The following is a 19,894-nucleotide window of genomic DNA, read 5'->3' as shown; positions in this document are numbered from 1 at the left end:
GAAGTGGCGGAAAGCAAAGCAGCGCAGAGAGCAGCTGCATTGTTCATGCTGGAAGCGCCGCTACACACGGAAGCAGCGGCGCTTCCATATTAGGGCTCTTACAGACGAGCGTTTTTACCTGCGCTCCCCTACGTTCCGTTGTTCTGCGTTCAGAACCTTTGAAGCTGCAAATCCATTACTCGAGTATTTACTGCAAATTCCCAAAGGCCTTTGTGAGCCATTGGGTCTGTTTCCCATAGTGTTTCCAATCCAAATTAACCTGCTTCTATAAGTGCCACTGCTCACTTTGCCACTTGTGTATAACTACAGATGTGCACATACTGTATGTGGATAACACATATAACACATATCCACATATCCAAATTTTTCCACATATTTCGCAGCGGAAAATGGCAGTTGCAGTATGGCGTCGTGCGTCATAAAAAAAAAACATGCATCAAAAAAATGGTGCGCGCGTCAAAACATTTTTGATGCTCATAGACTTTTATGGGTGTCGGCAACAACCCTCAGGCGAAACAAAATGGGTCAAATTCGCCCATCCCTAGCTGTGACAAACTGCCATGAAGTTTGGTAGCTTTTGTATAATGTTAATATTGAACCACTGTCACATGAAAATGAACTGCCAAGTTAAAGCTATTTTTATTTAAAAAAAAAATGACAAACATACATAGTATTTTTTTTTATCTTGGAACAGAGCCAAGCGAAGATTGTAATGCATAAACCGTATATTTTATGGAGACATTTTCTATTACATACCATACAATATACATTTTAAAATGTTGTTAAGGCTGAAATCAGCTCTTCAAAACGTAATTTATTACATATTATATTGAATAAGCACTTTTAAATAATTAATAGGAAAAGTGGTGAAAAACTGTCACTGACTAGATTCAAACCCACAACCTTCTGTACCCAAGTCCAGCACCTAGACCACTAGGCTATTGATACTGCTATTGTTAGAAATTGACTAAAACATTAGCTTATGCTAAATGTCATATGGCTGCTATCCAATGGGTAATATCCAAAGCATTTTACAATAGATCCAGCATAATTCCCACTGCCATGCTCAGAATAATTATGTGTTTTAACAAAAAATAAACACAGCCAAGACAAAATTGGGATGCAGATCTGCATCCATTTCTATAGCAGCAACTGAGCCACTTTCTGTCCCGGGTGAATCTGGGCAGAAGACTGCTAAGGAGGGAACGGTAGTTCAGGTGGCACCTGGTGGTCATTAATGGAATCGCCTATTTTTTTTTCAACTCTGATACTTTTTAAGCGTCAGGACAGCGTGTTTCCCTGCACTTAACGCGACCAGCGCATTTATCCTGATCTGTTACAGCGCGACAGAAGTACAATCCAGTCTGGCTTCATCTCTAACACTTCAATATTAGAAAAACGTCACACATAGAAAATAGAAAGTCATTGGAAAAAGTCGTTATTTCTGGTGATCTATCTGAAAACAACTAGTTGTTTGAAGGTGAACCACCCCTTTAACTAATTTATACTTCTGGAGAAATCTGGAGTCACGCTCCAGAATGTACTAAAAGACACCTAAACTTCTTAGTATTTACAGTACACACTCCGCAACACATATCAAATCTTTCAATTTGAGTGTACCCTTACAAATAGACTTTCTCTGATGTCTTTAAATATTGTTTTGTAGTGGCCAAAGGGGTTTTTCAAGACTTCAGCCCTAATTGACTCCTGGGCATGTGGAAGTTTCATCAACCGGGATTACGATGCCTATCACCGCATTCCGTTGAAACCTAAGTCCCAGACGCTTTTGGTGAAACTGGTGGATGGTTCTGGCATCGCTTCTGGTCCCGTTCTGCATGAAACTCTACCTTTGTCAATAAAAATTCAACAGTATGTTGAGTCCTTGTCATTTGATGTTGTGTCTTCTCTATTGTATCCTGTAATTTTGGGGTACCATGGCTGCAATTAACTGGTGTATCAATCAAATAGTTTTTTCTGCCAGATCACTATTCTCATCATGTTGAAGAATGGCGTAATCTTCATTTGCTTTCTTCTGATCTTTGGCTTGAACTCATTCCTGAGAAAAAGCCAGGAGGCTGTGCTGACTATCCTTGTACTTTTCATTCCTGAACCTTACCAAAAAGTTTGTTGATGTATTTGATGAGAAAGGAGCTGATGAGCTTCCCCCTCACCAAATCTATGATTGTACTATCGATCTACTGCCAGGAGCAGCAATCCCATTTGGGAAAATGTATCCTTTATCTGATCCTTTATCGTCCTTCCACTTCTCCTGCTGGGGCTGGTATCTTCTTTGTGGAAAAGAAAGACCACTCATTACGACCGTGTATTGACTACCGGGACTTAAATAAATTCACTATTAAAATCAGGTTTCCTCTAACAGGTTTCCTCTTCCTCTTATACCTGAACTATTCCAAAAACTAAGTTCTGCTCGAGTATTCACAAAACTTGATCTTCAGTCCAAATTCGCCAAGGAGATGAGTGGAAGAACGCATTCCTCACACGTTACGGGCATTTTGAATATTTAGTGATGCTATTTGGACTGTGCAATGCCCCAGCCACTTTCCAGCACTTTATGAATGACATTTTTAGAGACTTTTTAGATCATTTTGTCATTATCTGGACGATATCTTGATTTTCTCTTCTACACTTGAAAAACATAGGCAACACTTGAAAAAAGTATTCTCAAGGCTTCAAACCCATAAACTTTATGCTAAACTCGAAAAATGTGAATTTGAGAAATCTTCCATGGAATTTCTGGGTTTCATTTTCTGTTTTAGTGGGATTTCTATGGATTTCCACAAGATCTTCACTGTTCTTGATTGGCCTGTTCCTACTAAGTGTAAGGCTGTACAAAGATTTATAAGCTTTGCCAATTTTTATCGGAGATTCATCAAGGATTTCTCAAAAATAATTGCTCATATTATCTCTCTTACAGTACAGGAGATTTTACTGGTCTACCCGAGCCCAACAAGCTTTTAAAGAACTCAAGACTCGTTTTACTTCTGCACCACTCTTACAGAATTCCGATCCTTTTTTACCTTATGTTCTTGAGGTCGATGCCTTTGAAATTGCAATTGGGATGGTATTATCTAAAAGATTGAATATCAAGGGTCAACTTCATCCAGTTGTGTTCTTCTCTAAAAAACTTTCTAATGCAGAACAGAACTATGACGTGAGAGATAGAGTTGCTTGCCATTAAGGCTGCTTTCCAAGAATGGAGACATCTACTGGAGGGTGCTAACCATCCTACTTTAGTCTTCTCTGATCACAGTGAGTGAGTGAGTGAGTATTTGCGGTGAACAGAGCAGATGGGCTCTTTTCTTCTCTCGATTCAATTTTCATGTAACATATAGACCTGGCTCTAAAAATAGTAAGGCTGGTGCTTTGTCACGTTTACACTCCAATACCACACTGGAATCGACAACCGAAAACATTCTCTGCCCATCTCATTTTCTTCAAGCGAAGTTATTGGACAAGACTCTAGAGGCTTCCAAAGAGGAAGATGAAGGTCCTGAAGGTTCTAATATTCAATACAAATGTTTGTTCCTAAGAGTCTTTGTCTTGATGTTCACAATAATTTTTTATCAGGTCATTTTTGGGTCTGTCTAAAGACTGTGAACAATATTTCTGGTCATGTGAGACTTGTGCATGTTTTAAAGATTTACGTTCTCAGCCTTTGGGGTTATTACATCCTCTTGCGGTCACCAAGAGGCCTTTTAGACAGTATTTCTATGAATTTTATTGTGGACCTACCTCCTTCTGCTGGCTACAATACTATTTTGGTTATGGTCAATAGGTTGACTAAGTTTACCGTTAGCAGCCGCTACAGCTTAAATTTTTATCAAGGAAAGTTTTCATATGCATGGTCTACCCAGGGAGGTAGTCTCTGACAGGAGTTCTCAGTTCACCTCTCATTTTTGGAAATCTTTGTGCCAGGGTCTTCACATCCAACTTGCCTTGTCTTCTGCTTTTCTTTTCCAGATATAACACACAAATCAAACCATGGAACAATATAATCAATGTTTTTCTTCATTTTCTCTGAATGACTGGGCCTCATTGTTGCCTCTGGCAGAGTTTTCTTTTAACAATACAATTAATTCCTCTTCTAAACAAACCCCTTACTTTTCTAACTTTGGTTTCTTCTCTTCCTGGACTTAATGAAGTATCTGTATTAGCTGTGCAAGAAAGACTTTAATTTCTGACTCATAATTTTAAGATGCTTAAACATACCATCCAGAAAGGCTCAAGCAACTTTTAAGAAGTATGCAGATAGCAAGAAGAACTTTCCTGAAGCTTTCCTGTCCTTTTAAAAAATGAGGGCAAATGTTTGTGGGTCCTTTTTTTTTTTTTATCAACAAGCAGTTCAATCCAGTTGTATCAAATTTAGTTACCTGCTGGGTTTCGGTTCCACCCAGTAATTCATGTTTCATTGTTAAAGAAAGTCTCCAAGAATCCTTTTCCTAATCAGATTTTTCCACATCCTAAACCTGTTACAGTATGGGGATTCTAACAATTTGAAGTTCAAGTGATTCTTGACTCAAGGTTTCATAGAGGAAAGACTACTCCCCAGATGATAATTCATGGGAACCAACAATCAATGTTCATGCTCTTCAGATGATTAGATTACTCCACAAGAAATTCCCAAGTAAACCTGCACCAGGGCATGTCAGGAGGCCACTCCTTGTGGGGCAATGTGAGGAGCTTACCAAGAGGCTCTTCCAGCGCAGAGTTCCCCACGAGTCCCCACTGCGTCTCTTGCAGGCGTCAAAATGTTGCATCGGGGATTGGTGCAGATGCACATGTGCATTACCAATACAGGCACGCAGTCTCATGACGTTGGTGTCTGTACATCTCTGCGAATGCGCAGTGTGTTAAAAGGACGCCAGAGACCTCCATTCATTGCAAATTAATCATTGCTTATTTGGTGAGACACTTAGCATTTCAATCTCATTATCTTTGATCTTCCTGTGTTTGACTCAGCTTGTTTTTGGACTTTGATATTTTGCTGCCTGAATTGACCTCTGTCTGCCTGACCATTCTTTTGCCTACTGACACTTCAGAGAACTGCCACTCCTCCACAAGGGTGTAGTCCTGATCACATTTCCAGCGACTGGTTTCCCTCAGTGGGAGGTGTAGGAGAGGTCAGCCCTTAACAATCTCTTCCACTCAGCTCTCTCTGACACACACATCTGGAGCTCCTGGTGCAGGCTTCCATGTTGTGACACAGAACAGTGCCAACGCTTTCACTAATTATGCACAAGCATGTGATGTCAAATGCCAGGAGAGGCATTATGTGCATACACACCACTAGAGGTTCAAAGCAGTGTAGGACCTCGCACACCCTGCAGAATGAAAGAGACGCCTGGTGCACAAGGGTAGAGGCTCACAATAAGGTACAACACAGTATAGAATCCACTCAAATATAATTGGGTTTCAATCATAAATGAGCTTGTTTTGAGGCAAATGCATTGGCAAATGTTGGCCAGTTGGGTCAAAAAACACTGAATTAGTTGAATTTAATTGCATGGGTATATAAATATTGTCAGCATCAACCATTTAAGTGCCTGCAGAATTTAACATTTCATTTGCACTCAGAGCCAGACGCTTTTTGAACATTTTGTGCTCTCTCATTTTAGAGCCATTTTCTGTGGGAGGGGGGGTTGTACTGTGCCTAGGAAAATTATACATTGTAAATTACAGAATTTCAAAGCACTACAGTAGAATATGGCATACTTTGGATTCCAAAGCCAATAAATCAATAAATCAAAAAAAAGTAGGTTTACCCAAATACACCATATATTTTTCAAATGAACAGATTTTCTCAAATCCAAAATGGTACACCATGTCTTTCTACTCCTAATTAAAAAACATCAAAGCTTTTCTGAACTTAGTGGTTTTGATAAAAATTTATGAAAAATCACCTCAAAACTTTCATTTTGCAAGTTGCTCATCTCCCACATAGCATTAGGTACCAAGAAAAAACATCCTAAATATGAATTCCAGGGGTCCACTGAACAGTTTGATGCCCGTTATGCATAGGATTACTAAAGTATTTGGTGTTTAGAGACCCCAAAATGAAGTTAACACATACAAATTGTCCTGGGAAGTCACTTCAGCTACTGAATAATCATCACATTTACTGCATTTTTTGCAGGGTAAAAAAAAAATTTTGACCTAAATATGAACACCAGTGGTCTACTAAACAGTTTGTTTTTCAATATGCATAGATTTACCAAGCTATGTGGCTCACAGAGACCCCCAGATAAAATTTCCATGAGCAAAACAAAGTAAGAAAGAACAGTGCAAAATGCGGTAAAATCTCTAAAATCCAATAAAACCATAAAAATCTATCTTTTTTTTTAACCTAGTATAATCAGCAGTCAGAATCAGTTTGATTATTTTAACTTGGCCAAATAGGTTTTACAGACAGAAGCAAGCAAATAACATGGCTAAAAATGCAATAAAAAAGCTAAAAATGCACCAAAATCACAAAAAATTTTATATCATCACAGAAATAACATACAAAAGTTATTGCACAGTGTTGCTAGCGCATACCCTGCTCACAATGGCAATAAAGCACAGAATGCAGTTAAAAAAAATCATAAATTGTGTAAGTGTATAAACGTGTGCGAACACTTGGCAAATAAGTGTTTTATCCATGTGCAAGTGTGTGTGAGTGGCGTGTGCATGTGTGAAACCCCCAACACCCCAAAAATGTGAGTGCATGTAAGTGTAAATTTAAGTGTGACCATGAAGATTTTCATTCATCCAGGTCATGGTATATCTAATAAAAATAATTCAAAAAGCAACTGGACTTGCTAAGTAATTAACTGAAGACGTTTCACTACTCAGCCGAGCAGCTTCTTCAGTTCTACTGACTGGTGTGGTAAATTCTCGGCATATAGACTCTTCCACTAATCCAATCACAGCGGCGCATTGTAATTCTTCAGAGAGGTGACATCTGAAATTCACAGAGGTGTTGATTCTGTGTAGTTGCTGTGATAGGATTATCAATGTATCATGCAACTTTTAGAAAGAGGTGTTACTTGTGAGAGTTGCATGAATAGATGTGTGATTGTGTATTTTGTATGTGTGTTATACTAACCTGGGTATGTAGGCAGCAGATCTGTGTACAGAAAGGCTGGAGGACTGGAGGCACCACAGGAAGACATCTTCTCTGTGATCTGGGTCAGGGGGTGTCACTGGATGGAGTAGAAAGTGTAGGCAGCAGAAGGCAGCAGCAGACACATGTCTGCTGCACCTATGGTGCTCCTGGGTGATTGCCTTGGTGATTGGGTGATGTACTTTTATCCACAGAACGTTTAAGGTGTTTACTGTTATGAGGCATATTTTTCATGTGTATGTTATCTATAATCTTATAAGATAATTGACAAAAAAAGCTTCTGCATAGCATTGAATTTTCAAGACTAGGGATTTGTGCTGAATTTGAATACCGTACCAAATCACACTACCAAATTTTAAGCAAATAATTCTAATTATAAACATGATTCCTTTTTTCTCTTTAATAACAAAACAGTACATTGTACGTGATTGTAACTAAGTTCCATGGATTCATATTGGTGGCAAACATTCTGTCATGTAAGGTTTCCTAAACTCAGAACAAGTGCTAAGCTCCCTGGTCAAGGCTCAATCTCCCACCTGTAGCAGCCACCTTTGGCCTCGGGAGGAGCCCTCAGCTACTCAGATGCTGCCAGGTCTTAACTTGAGAGGAGCAAAGCAGATGTTCTGAACGAGCAAAGGGGCACGTGCGTTTCCAAGGTTTTGGATGGAAGGCAACAGTTCAAGGAAGAGCCGAAAAGCTTAGTCAGGCAGGTCGGGTTGGTACAGGCGGAGATCAAGCTGGGTCAGACAGGCAGTGGTTGATACAGGCGGAGTTCAAGCAAGTTCAATCATGCCAGGGTCGGTACCGGCAGTGTTGAAAGAATAGTCAGCCAGGCAAGGGTCAATATCTGTAGAGTTCAGAATAGTTAGGCAGCCAAGGGTCAGGATTGGCAGAATTCAGAATAGTCAGGCAGGCTAAAAATTGGAATCAAACAGATTGAATATTGCACGCAGATACTAAGCAAGTTTGACCTAACAACGGCATACCTCCCAACTGTCCCTTTTTCGGAGGGACAGTCCCTCTTCTGACAGCTCAACCCGCAGTCCCTCATTTGTACTGGAAAGTCCCTCTTTTCTCTGCACTGAACAGCCAGAAAAAGAAACAAAGTTTCTCACTTAATTGGCTTTAAGCAGAGAGCCCAGAACAGCCACAGGTGCAAATAAGATACTTTGTAACAGTTTTGAGACACAAAAACACAGTTTAGATAAGGAGAAATATTTTCAAACTTTCATAACCTGCCAAATTTTGTAAAACAAACATGGTAATTAGGGGGTGTGGCCACAGAAAGGGGTGTGGTCAAAATTGCTGCGCTACGTGCAGAAAATTTTTTTTTGTCCCTCTTTTAACTTCCAAAATGTTGGGAGGTATGCAACGGGCAATGATTACCAGCCAAAAGACCTTTTAAAGGAGAAGGAAAGCTATGGAGGCATTTTATTTCCAATAGATTAGCTGCAATAGTGCAAGCTAGAATGCAATATTTATTCTGTAGAATGTTTTACCATACCTGAGTAAAAAGCTCTAGAAACTCTCTGTTTGTTTAGGATAGGAGCTGCAGTATTAACGTGGTGTGACATCACTTCCTGCCTGAGTCTCTCCCTGCTCTGGGCTCAGATTACAGAAGAGAAGGGAGGGGGGGGAGAGGAGCAAACTGAGCATGCTCTTGCCCAGGGCAATGAGGTTTAAGCTGAAGGCAGGAAGTCTGATACAGAAGCCCATGTGTACACAATAGAAGGAAAGAAATGCAGTATTTCTTTTGACAGGGGACTCAGAGCAGCACTACTTAGTTTTAACCTTTCCATCTCCTTTAAATATTCGCGCCAAAGCGAGATAACGCCATGGTGCTCGTGACACGTAAAACTCAGAAGTGAACATCTCGTGTGACATAGGAGAACCGGCAACGAAGAGTAGAGGATCACCATAGCGGGTGTCACCGTCGGCCGACTAGACCACCAGAGTCCTCACACATTCCTATTGGGTTTATTTAATGTCAAAAGTGATGTTGAAGAATTTATTATATAATTTGACATATTTCAAATTGGTGGTTCTGGTTACTAATCTGGTGAATGCTGAACAGTTTTGTGCACCCAGAATGTAAAAATAATATTTATTATTATAATTAATAAAGGTGTATTTTATATTTACTTATAGAATCCTTGACGGTGTGCCTCATTTGCTCAATGTTCTAATTTGGATTTGTACCAGGATTCAAGTTGTTTTGTGCTAAAGCTAATTAACTCAAATTATAATGGCAAATCAAGTAAAAAAAAAAACCTGAAACAATTCAGTATAAAACTTCGGCATCTGAAAGCCTGTGAGCTCCTGTTGAAGTCTTTTGAGCTTGAAAATGTTACTTTTTCAAGGTATTCAAGTTTTTTTCAACAATTCTATTCATTCAAGTTTTTGATATTCTGATTTTTTAAATAAATAAGGTAATGTGAGTAAATTGTAAGTTTATTTAAAGTAGAAAAAAACTATTAAATTACACAAATCTGAATTTTGATAAATAAGGCCCTTAGTAACTATAATTGAATTGTCTATTTTCCAAAAACTCTTTGCTTTAGGAGGAGCGTCCTGTATTGATTTCTTATATTCAAAATATTATGAATGCAGTCATGTCGGACTGGCCCACCGGGATACCAGGAAAACACTCAATTCTAACCATTTAGCATATTTCATGGTCCTTACCTATTCCTTTATGGGGAAAAATGCTTAAAAAATGCTTAATAATGGAAATATATAGTAAGTAGATATAAAAGACTATCAGAATAAAGAGGTTGAGAGAGGAGGAATAATAGTTTGAAAAGTGGGCCCACTGTCTAAGGTTTTCTGGTGGGCCCCTGACATCCCAGTCGACACTGAATGCAGTAGGATTATTTATTCTATAAACTCCATCAGAAGAATAATCATTAAAATAAAAAATATACAATATTCTGAATTTTAATTTTTTTTATTTACGCCAACATATGCCAACATTTTTTTTATTTCAAAATGTTGGAGTTAAGCAATTCCACCAATTTGACTCAATCTTTCTGAACGTGACATTCATTAACACAAATAAAATTGTGTTAGCGCCAAAAACCTTTACTTCAAATTGTTGTTCTCCAGAGTTGTCTGGAGTTAAACAGCTGTAATCAAAAAACAGAGCAAGGCTTTTGTGAATCTGACATTCTTCTATTTCTAGTTATATTTCACACTACAGTATCAATTTATTGCATGTTTGTGAATTCCCTTTAGTCGTTTTTTTTTTTATTTATTTCAACTTGCTCTGTCCCAGTGCTGCAATGCTGAATGAGATGCAGGTAGGTGATCAGACAGTAAGGGAATTCGTAAAAACTAGTAAAAAATGAATTTAGAGATAGAAAAAATTGGAATTAAAAGAATGGCAAAGTCAATGGCAAAACGTCTTCACCCATTTAGTAAATATAATGGTTTTGTACATTCCAGGACGTTTTAGACGAATCTGGATTACAATGAAACTTGTGTTTTTTCAGAGTTATTAAGCCATTTTGCATCTGTCAAATTCCAAACAGATGAAGTTAAAACTGGTAAAAATTGCTTTACTCCAACATTGACGTTACAAAAAAAAAAAACATATTGGAGTAGAATAAAGTTAAAAAATTGATTTTCAAGGATTGGGTATTTGTTGTATAATTGTTTAATTATTTTCTGGTGTATACTAGCATTTTAGTCTAGTATAACTACAAATTTCTCTTAATGCAGCTTTTGTAAATCCAGTTTTGCACTTGCTTTAGTAAATAGAAAATATAATTTAATTGTTATTATGTAAGGAGCAACAATGCATTTGTATTTTGCCAAGAGCAGCTTCCATCTATACTATAGAAAATCTTAGCGTGGTAAATGGCGCAGCTCACCCGTACGCCAGTGCCCCAGTGGTTGCTGCTCTTGCGAGATCCCGGTCTCTTCCTTACCAGCTTCTACAACGTATCAACAACCTCGCTTCTGAGTGCTGATCCAAGACAGGGTTGGCTTTGGTAATATCAATTTCGGCTTCTTTACTTAAACACACATAGTCAAAATTACAGCAGTGGGGTGCAAAAACTCGTTTCGTGCCTACAGCTTGGCACTTCCTCAGAGTTGTGAGTAGCATGTACCTGTATTCTACAAAGAGTACTATCTATATTGAAGAATAACATGTCTGTCAACTGCACGCTGCGCATAACAGTCGCACGTGCCTGCATTCAATTCAGTATGCCTGCATCAAAAGTGCACGCCACGTCAAATGCGGGCTCGCCGGCCCAGTTCAGGTATGTCCGCGGGGGCCACTGCTCTAAACAATGTGTAAGTTTGTCTATTTACTGCACAAAAAATTGAGTATCTTTTTTATGCCTAGAGCAAAATGAATATACAGGTATGGGATCTGTTATCCGGAAACCCACTATACCCAGGACCCAAGCATTCTGGATAACAGGTCCCATACCCTTTACCTATTGGCTTTTTTTAATGTTTACATAATTTTCTAGTAGACTTGTGGTATGAAGATCCAAATTACGGAAATACTCATTACCCGGAAAAGCCTAGGTCCCGAGCATTCTGGATAACAGGTCTCATAGCGGTACTATACACAATTAAAAATAAAGTGTAAATCCAGTTTACTCTAAGCCCTGTTTTCAAAGCTGCACAGAACAATGTATGGCTGTAAAATACACTTCATCAAAAGGTAATATATAAAAAACATGTATGAGATGAGTAACACAAAGGGACTGCTTTGTCTGAGGAGCAAAAGAAAAATTATAGCAGCAATAGACACATTAATGGGGGGGATTATTATGTATTACAATTAATGTTATAAACATTTTGCACAAACTTTTGTTCATTTTAACTGCAATTATGAAACTAAACCAGGAGAGGGAGTATGATGACTACTTCTGAAGGTCTATTTTGATCTGGCTGTACATTTTAAAATGTGTTGCTAATTGGTAACACACACTTGTACATAAGAGATATTGTTTTTTATGTCATTTGGAAATGTTGCATGCTGTGAGTATTTTAAGGGATTTTATTTAATTTGCATATACTGATGGAAGCAAATTGACATGCTACTACTATTCATCAGCCTTTCAGTGCACTCCTGTCCATAATGTGCCCATAAATCAAAACAGGGTCAGAGCCCTAATAAACACTGCTCAGTTACTGTTTTTTAGACATTCTTAATTTTTATTTTTTCAGGAAATACTGCACAGCTAACAGGTTCAGATGACTAGCTATTAACATAATTGTATATTCAGCTATTTTGATAGACATGCCTCATTAACTTTTTTGTTTTCTGTAACATACAGTGACGTAACTAGAGGGGGGCGGGCCGTGGCGCGTGAGCTGCCGGGGGGGCCCTGAGGGGGTGCTGGCCCTGGCCCAATCACACCCCCTGCTCCCCCAGTAGTTACGCCACTGTTAACATATGTACATATTCATATGTGTATATGCAGAGCTTTAATTATTATATTCATATACATGTCTCATGGATTAATAAACTATAGGTATTGGATTTGTTATTCGGAAACCCGTTATCCAGAAAGCTCCAAATTACAGGAAGGTTGTCTCCCATAGACTCCATTTTAGTGAAATAATTCAAGTTTTTTATTATTATTACCATGTTCTCTGTTATAATGAAATAGTAGGTTGTACCTGATCCCAACTAAGATAAAATGAATCCTTATTGGAGGCAACAGAATCCTAATGGGTTTCACTAATGTTTAAATTATTTTTAGTAGACTTACGGTATGGAGATCCAAATTACAGAAAGACCCCTTAACTAGAAAACCCAGGTCCCGATCATTCTGGATACTGAAGTGTGACGTAACACTGAATATAATAATAAATAGAATTATGGAAAATGTATTTGTTACTAGCAAATCACCTGCAAATTGTTTTGACCACACCCATTTTTGTGGTCTCACCCCCTAATTACCATGTTCATTTTACATAATTTGGCAGGTTATGAAAGTTTGAACATATTTCAGTTTTTTTTTCCAGTTATTACTGTTTTGAATTGCCCTTTAAGCTGTGAGTCTAACATTTCCCAAGGGACCTCCTTAACTAAATTGTTAAAATAACTTATTTGCTTATCTCAAAATTGTTACAAGGTATCTTATTTGCACCTGTTAGCTGTTCTGGGCTCTCTGCCAAAAGCCAATAAAGTTAGAAACGTTGTTTTTCTGGCTATTCAGTGCAGAGAAAGTTGGGACTTTCCAGTACAAACACTGGACTGCGGGTTGAGCAGTCAAAAGCGGGACTGTCTCGCTAAAAATGGGACAGTTGGAAGTTATGTCTAAGGCATCAAGTGGTGAAATATGGTCATTCTATTAATAATGGGCAAATGATCTAATTTGCGTAAAGAATTTACATATCAGTTCTGCAAATAATAAATAAAAAGGGACAATAGATTCTTCACAATCCTCTCTTGAAAGAGCTTTAATCTGCATTTAAATTACTTAATACAGGTATGTAACCCGTTATCCAGAATGCTCGGGAGCTGGGGTTTTCTGGATAATGGATCTTTTTAGTAATTTGGATACCTAAAGTCTACTAGAAAATCTTGTAAACATTAAATAAAACCAATAGGCTGCTTTTTCTTCCAATAAGGATTAATTCTATCTTAGTTTGGGTCAAGTACAAGTTACTGATTTATTATTACAGAGAAAAAGGGAATACCTTTTAAAGATTTGGATTATTTCATTATAATGGAGTATATGGGAGACAGCCATTCTGTAATTCAGAACTTTCTGGATAACGGGTTTCAAGATAACGGATCTCATACCTGTCCAATCAAGCCCAGTGTCGGCATAGGGGTTAAGGTTCTAATTGCTCTCTCTCTGAGCTATGAATAGTCAGACAATTTCATAAATGAGATTTCAGTGTAATCCTAATGCCTGAACAAATGGAATCCCTCCCACTACCATCTGTTGTGCTTGCCAGAAGGAAAGGCAAGCACAGTTGAAAAGTCACACACAGATACAGGGACATTTACACAAGGTCTATTATATGCTTTTAGATCAGAAACTATTTATAAGAGTAAGTCGATTCTGAGAATAACGTGTGTCCAGAAATGAGGAATCTTTCTATAGTTTATATACTGTATGACTGTCCCAATTCCAGCTGCAGCAATGCAGGAGGGGAGAAACAGGGAGTAATTCACAGTGCTCCTTTTAATTAAAATATATGTACAGGTATGGAACTTGTTATCTAAATGCTCAGAACCTGGAGTTTTCCGGATAACAGATCATTTCATAATTTGGATCTTTATACCTTAAGTCTACTAGAAAATCAGGTAAACATTAAATACACCCAGTAGACTAACTTTGCTTTTAATAATGATTCATTATATCTTAGAATGGATCAAGTAAAAAGTATTTTTAAACATTAGTAAAAAATTATTTTAAACATTAGGATTATTTGAATAAAATGGAGTCAATGGGAGACAGCCATTCCATAATTCAGGGCTTTCTGGATAACAGGTTTCCTAATAATGGATCCCATACGTGTACTTAAAACTTGGCCACTATGAAAGAAAAAGCTGTTAGTGTTCTATGTGTGTCAGGATCTGCCAGAACAGTGCAATGATAGCTAAGCCATGGTTTCCTAGCTGAGCAACAGAGGGCTCTACAGAATCAGTTTGCAAATCTCACCTCAGAAGTTCACCATACAGCAGTGATCCCCAACCAGTAGCTCATGAGCAACATGTTGCTCTCCAACCCTTTGGACGTTGCTCCCAGTGGCCTCAAAGCAGATGCTTATTTTTGAATTCCAGGCTTGGAGGCAAGTTTTGGCTGCATAAAAACCAAATGCACTGCCAAACAAAGCCTCAATGTAGGTTGACAATTCACATAGGGGCTACTAAATGGCCAATCACATCCTTAATTTGGCACCCCAATAACATTTTTAATGCTAGTGTTGCTCTCCAACTCCTTTTAATACTGAATGTTGCTCACAGGTTCTAAAGGTTGGGGACCCCTGCCATACAGGAATGAATGACATAACAGTGGCCATTCTTTGCTATTGTGAGATGCTGCAGTTGGTGTCACCTGTCTGTGTGTAACCCATGTGTGGGTTACAATCACAAAATAAACAAATTGGTTATGTTGTCTGATGCATTATGTAGACTTGTGTATTCACACTACATGAGAACCCAAGAGTAAATGTGTGTAAGGTGCCTTTGATCCTGAACTCCTGTTTAACTGAGTATTTCTGCCTTGATCCTGAATTGATCTCTGTCTTAAAATTGAGAAAGACTATTACTTTATGCTCTAGCAAAGTTGTGTATGTAGACTTCCCTGAGTTTTCTTGAGTGTCTTCACTATAAAGAATGTATTACCTTTTACTCCAACTACTCCCAGCAACTGCTCAGTGGGTCTGTATTTAGGAAACATTTCTGCCAGGGGGAATTACTGAACTGTGCAATGTATATAATGTTGGGGTGCAAGCCAGCCCTTGAATGCAGTCAAGGGGTAGCCTCATGCCACTATTCACCTAAAACAGAGGTCAAAAGCACAAAGAGATCTGTCATAATTCTACATTATGCCGTTTTTTTGTGGTTTTTTTTCATTTTGCATACTTCTTTATTGGTCTGGCAAATGCAAACAGAGCTCTATTTAAGGGTCACAAGTCTCTGCGCTCTGAAACACAGCACTGAGGCCTGTAGCTATACAACATCGGGGAAAGGCTGTGCACAAAGTGAAAAATGTGCACATAAATTCCACTAATATGTCTTCCCTAAAAAGACTAAAAAGCTTTTACAGACAGCAGGGCAGGGTACAAAGTGAAAATAAAAAGACACAAGCTGCCATATTGCCCCTTAGTCCCACTGACATTCCCTGGGCTGCAAGTCAAAGTGCGGTTTTCATGAAAAGTGGCTAGTGTGAGGCACGTAGGAGACTTGTACATTAAGGAAATGCCAGCATGTAACATAGTAAGTTAGGTTTACAAAAGACACATGTCCATCACCAGACTGCCTTGTGCCTGCCTGCTTGTGCTGCTCTTTACAGATGTGCAGATGCACAGGTATGCCCTGGAAAATTGTGTAAATTGGCTAACTCTTTGTTTATATATATAAAAGATAAGAATAAGAAATGACCAGCAACACAGAGTCCTTTGGTGAAAAATTTAAAAGTATATTTAAAAATACATAATATAATATACATATTATCCATTTACCGTATATACTCGAGTATAAGCCGACCCGAGTATAAGCCGAGGTACCTAATTTTACCTACGAAAACTGGGAAAACTTATTGACTCGAGTATAAGCCTAGACACAACTACAGCCCTGTCTCCCAGCAGCGCACATTCCACCAAAGCGACCTCCCCAGCAATCAACCGGACTTCTTTGCAAAGTTGATGGTGACAGAGAATTGCCAAACGGAATACTGTGTGCATTGTCCCACTGTCCCACTACCATGTGCAGAGGGTGCTGTGTGATATTGCCATCACTGTTAATCTTTCGTATAACCAACAGAGGGTGCTGTGTGATATTGCCATCACTGTTAATCCTTCATATAACCAACAGAGGGCGCTGTGTGATATTGCAGTCACTGTTATTCTTTCATATAACCAACAGAGGGCGCTGTGTGATATTGCAGTCACTGTTATTCTTTCATATAACCAACAGAGGGCGCTGTGTGATATTGCAGTCACTGTTAATCTTTCATATAACCAACAGAGGGCGCACTGTTATTCTTTCATATAACCAACAGATGGCGCTGTGTGATATTGCAGTCACTGTTATTCTTTCATATAACCAACAGAGGGTGCTGTGTGATATTGCAGTCACTGTTATTCTTTCATATAACCAACAGAGGGTGCTGTGTGATATTGCAGTCACTGTTATTCTTTCATATAACCAACAGAGGGTGCTGTGTGATATTGCAGTCACTGTTATTCTTTCATATAACCAACAGATGGTGCCATGTGATATTGCAGTCACTGTTATTCTTTCATATAACCAACAGAGGGTGCACTGTTATTCTTTCATATAACCAACAGAGGGTCCAATTAGTCCACAGGTGGGGCTGTTTAATGGAGCCTGGCTGTGCAGTGTTGTGTTGGACTGGGAGTCAGAGTGAAGCTCTAAACACATGCTGTGATTTGGAACAAACTGTGTATGCCATTGGAACTCCAAAGTGGGACTGCCTTGTGATAGCAGTAAGGAGTTGTTTCTGCTTTCTATAAAACTACACTGGAGGTTTTCGCTTATTGTTTAATGTTATACCACAGAACTTGTGACTATTTAAGTTTGTTTGGTTTGAACAATAAACCCCAGACAGGGACCTGTCCATTTTTGTTGCAAAACTAAGCCTCCTGTCTCCTCTGTAAGAACTGTTTTACCTGAGCCCTACCTGCTGTTATGAGCAATTCCCCACAAAATATATAAGTTGAATAATGTTACACAGCCCAATAACTTCCTTGCTTGTACAAGGCACAGTAAACACTTTTGAGAGATGTCTATATGTTTTGCTGTTCTTGGGTTTTTAGCCAATGAATGTTAGTATGTGTATATATGCAGTCGCCACATAGTGCCATTTAAAACTAAACAAATATAAGGCACACATATGTATGCATAGTTTTAATAATTTTGAAATATGCTATTAATTGCAGTGATAATTTTGAATTTCTGCAGCATGTATCCACTTAAAACACAAGGAACTCATCCATTTGATTACAGCTGTTACAATATAGATAACACAAAACTGAGAAAATCTTGCAAACTCTGACCCAAGAAATTGGATGGAGTGACAAATATTTGCACTGAACACATTTAGCTGGACCTGCCTGGTGTATTGTTCCTATTTCAAATTATAAGAATAATTGGTTATGATTTCCAATACATGCTACATGCCCTGCTTGACATTTCCATTTGTTTGTCTACATGTTCAGGCTTGCTAAACAATATTCCACCGAGAGAAGCTCTATGCTCATTAAAGGGGTGGTTCACCTTTAAGGTACTTTTTAGTATGTTATAGAATGGCCAATGCTAAGTAACTTTTCAATTGGTCTTAATTTTTTTTATAGCTTTATAATTATTTGCCTTTTTCTTCTGACTCAGCAGCTTACAAATGGGCATCGCTGACCCCTTCTCAAAATGAAATGCTCTGTAAGGCTACACATGTATTGTTATTCTATTATATTTTTATTACTCATCTTTCTATTCAGACCTCTCCTACTCATATTCCAGTCTCTTATTCAAATCAGTGCATGGTTGCTAGGGCAACTTGGACCCTAGCTACCAGATTGCTTAAAATGCAAATTGAATAGTTACTGAATAAAAAGCTAAGTAACTCAAAAACCACAAATAATAAAAAATGAAAACCAATTGTAAATTCTCAGAATATCACTCTCTACTTCTTACTAAAAGTTGTCAAAGGTGAATAACCCCTTTAAGTGTAAACCCCTTATTAACTCTTAACTCCAATTACCTCCTCCTAATCATATTCCCCATGGAATTACCCATATATCTTCTGTTTTCAATTAGTACATACGTTAAATTGAAAGACAAATAATGTATTAATGCAAAGTGATCGGATGGTAGGTTTAAAATACTATTTTCCAGATAAAGAAAATCAGGCCAGATTTGTGGAAAGGCCACCTAGGCCCGGGCCTAGGGCAGCAGGATTTTAGGGGGTGGCATGTTGCCCAACCACACCGACATTGGTTCAAAAACACTGGGGATGCGCAAAAATCATTTTTTTAATTTCCCATGCGCCAATTGCTCTAGTCTTGATGATGAAAATTTGCACGAATAAAGGGGAGGGGAAAGGGGCGACAAATGGCAGTGGGCCTAGGGGCACCCAATATGTAAATCCGGCCCTGAAAAAAACATTGCAATCACATTTTATTACACAGGGCCCATGAATGTACCCTGTGTTGTAAAATATGAGGATGTTAGTGTTTCATGAACTATATAAAAGCATTACAAAAAACATTTACAATAGGGGTACATCACTTCCCTACATAATACATACATAAGTAATGGTTCTCTTACCTTGTTTTTAAAATGTTTAAAAATTGCAGGATTTCTGAAAATTGTATTAGCCGCAAAGCACGGAGGAACCTCAGCCCTGAAAGGTAAAAAAAATCATATTCAATTACAATGTATGGATAGAAAGAGGCAATCTTGTTTTTTTAAGGTCAAATAAACATTATCTGAGACTACTTTAAACCTTTGTGTACTTGGATAATATTTAAATAAAAATGTAACAAAGTCTAAGATGCTGGTGCTTTAGCTTCCACATTTCATGGCACTTAAAGGGGATGCAAACCCGAAAACAATTTGCCTAATACAGAGAAACCTCAGTTTTACATATTCTGATTTTCTGTCATTTTATACAATTTTTTGAGTTTTGGTTCCATCAATATATAAATGTATAATGCAAGTCCATGATTTTACACAATTCTTTTCTGGTCCCTTAAAAAATGTAAAAAGAGAATTATACTGTAAATGAAAATGTTTCAAAAGTTTTTGTAAATGTAATGCAATTCCCTGAATTTACACAATTTGTATTGTCCCCTGAAAAATGTAAAAAGAGAATTTTATTATTATATATAATATATAAATATATTTTATTTATTATTAATGTATAGTAGAAAGTTGCTTAGAATTACATTTTCTTTCAATTTTTATTTTTGTGTTGCCATCACCTTTTAAAGTTTAAAAGTAACATGATCACTGATATCAAAGTAAGATCTTTTTCTTTCTATTATTTCTAAATGTAATTAACTTTAGTTTGCTAGAAAAATCAATTAGCCAACTCTCAAGCAGTA

At 37.9% G+C, this 19,894-nt stretch overlaps 1 protein-coding gene across 17 annotated transcripts in view; it reads right to left on the bottom strand.

Moving 5' to 3' along the window:
- The window catches only part of kcnma1.L (potassium calcium-activated channel subfamily M alpha 1 L homeolog), a 673,250-nt gene that overhangs the window by 388,486 nt on the left and 264,870 nt on the right, over window positions 1-19,894 (bottom strand). For all 17 annotated transcript variants that reach the window (XM_041568337.1, XM_041568334.1, XM_018240308.2 and 14 more), the window contains 1 exon segment: window positions 19,116-19,191. In XM_041568337.1, coding sequence (XP_041424271.1) covers window positions 19,116-19,191 — 76 coding nt within the window.

The sequence above is a fragment of the Xenopus laevis genome, chromosome 7L, assembly GCF_017654675.1.
Source record: "Xenopus laevis strain J_2021 chromosome 7L, Xenopus_laevis_v10.1, whole genome shotgun sequence".
NCBI classification, from domain to species: domain Eukaryota; kingdom Metazoa; phylum Chordata; class Amphibia; order Anura; family Pipidae; genus Xenopus; species Xenopus laevis.
This window is presented reverse-complemented; position numbering and strand designations above follow the sequence as displayed.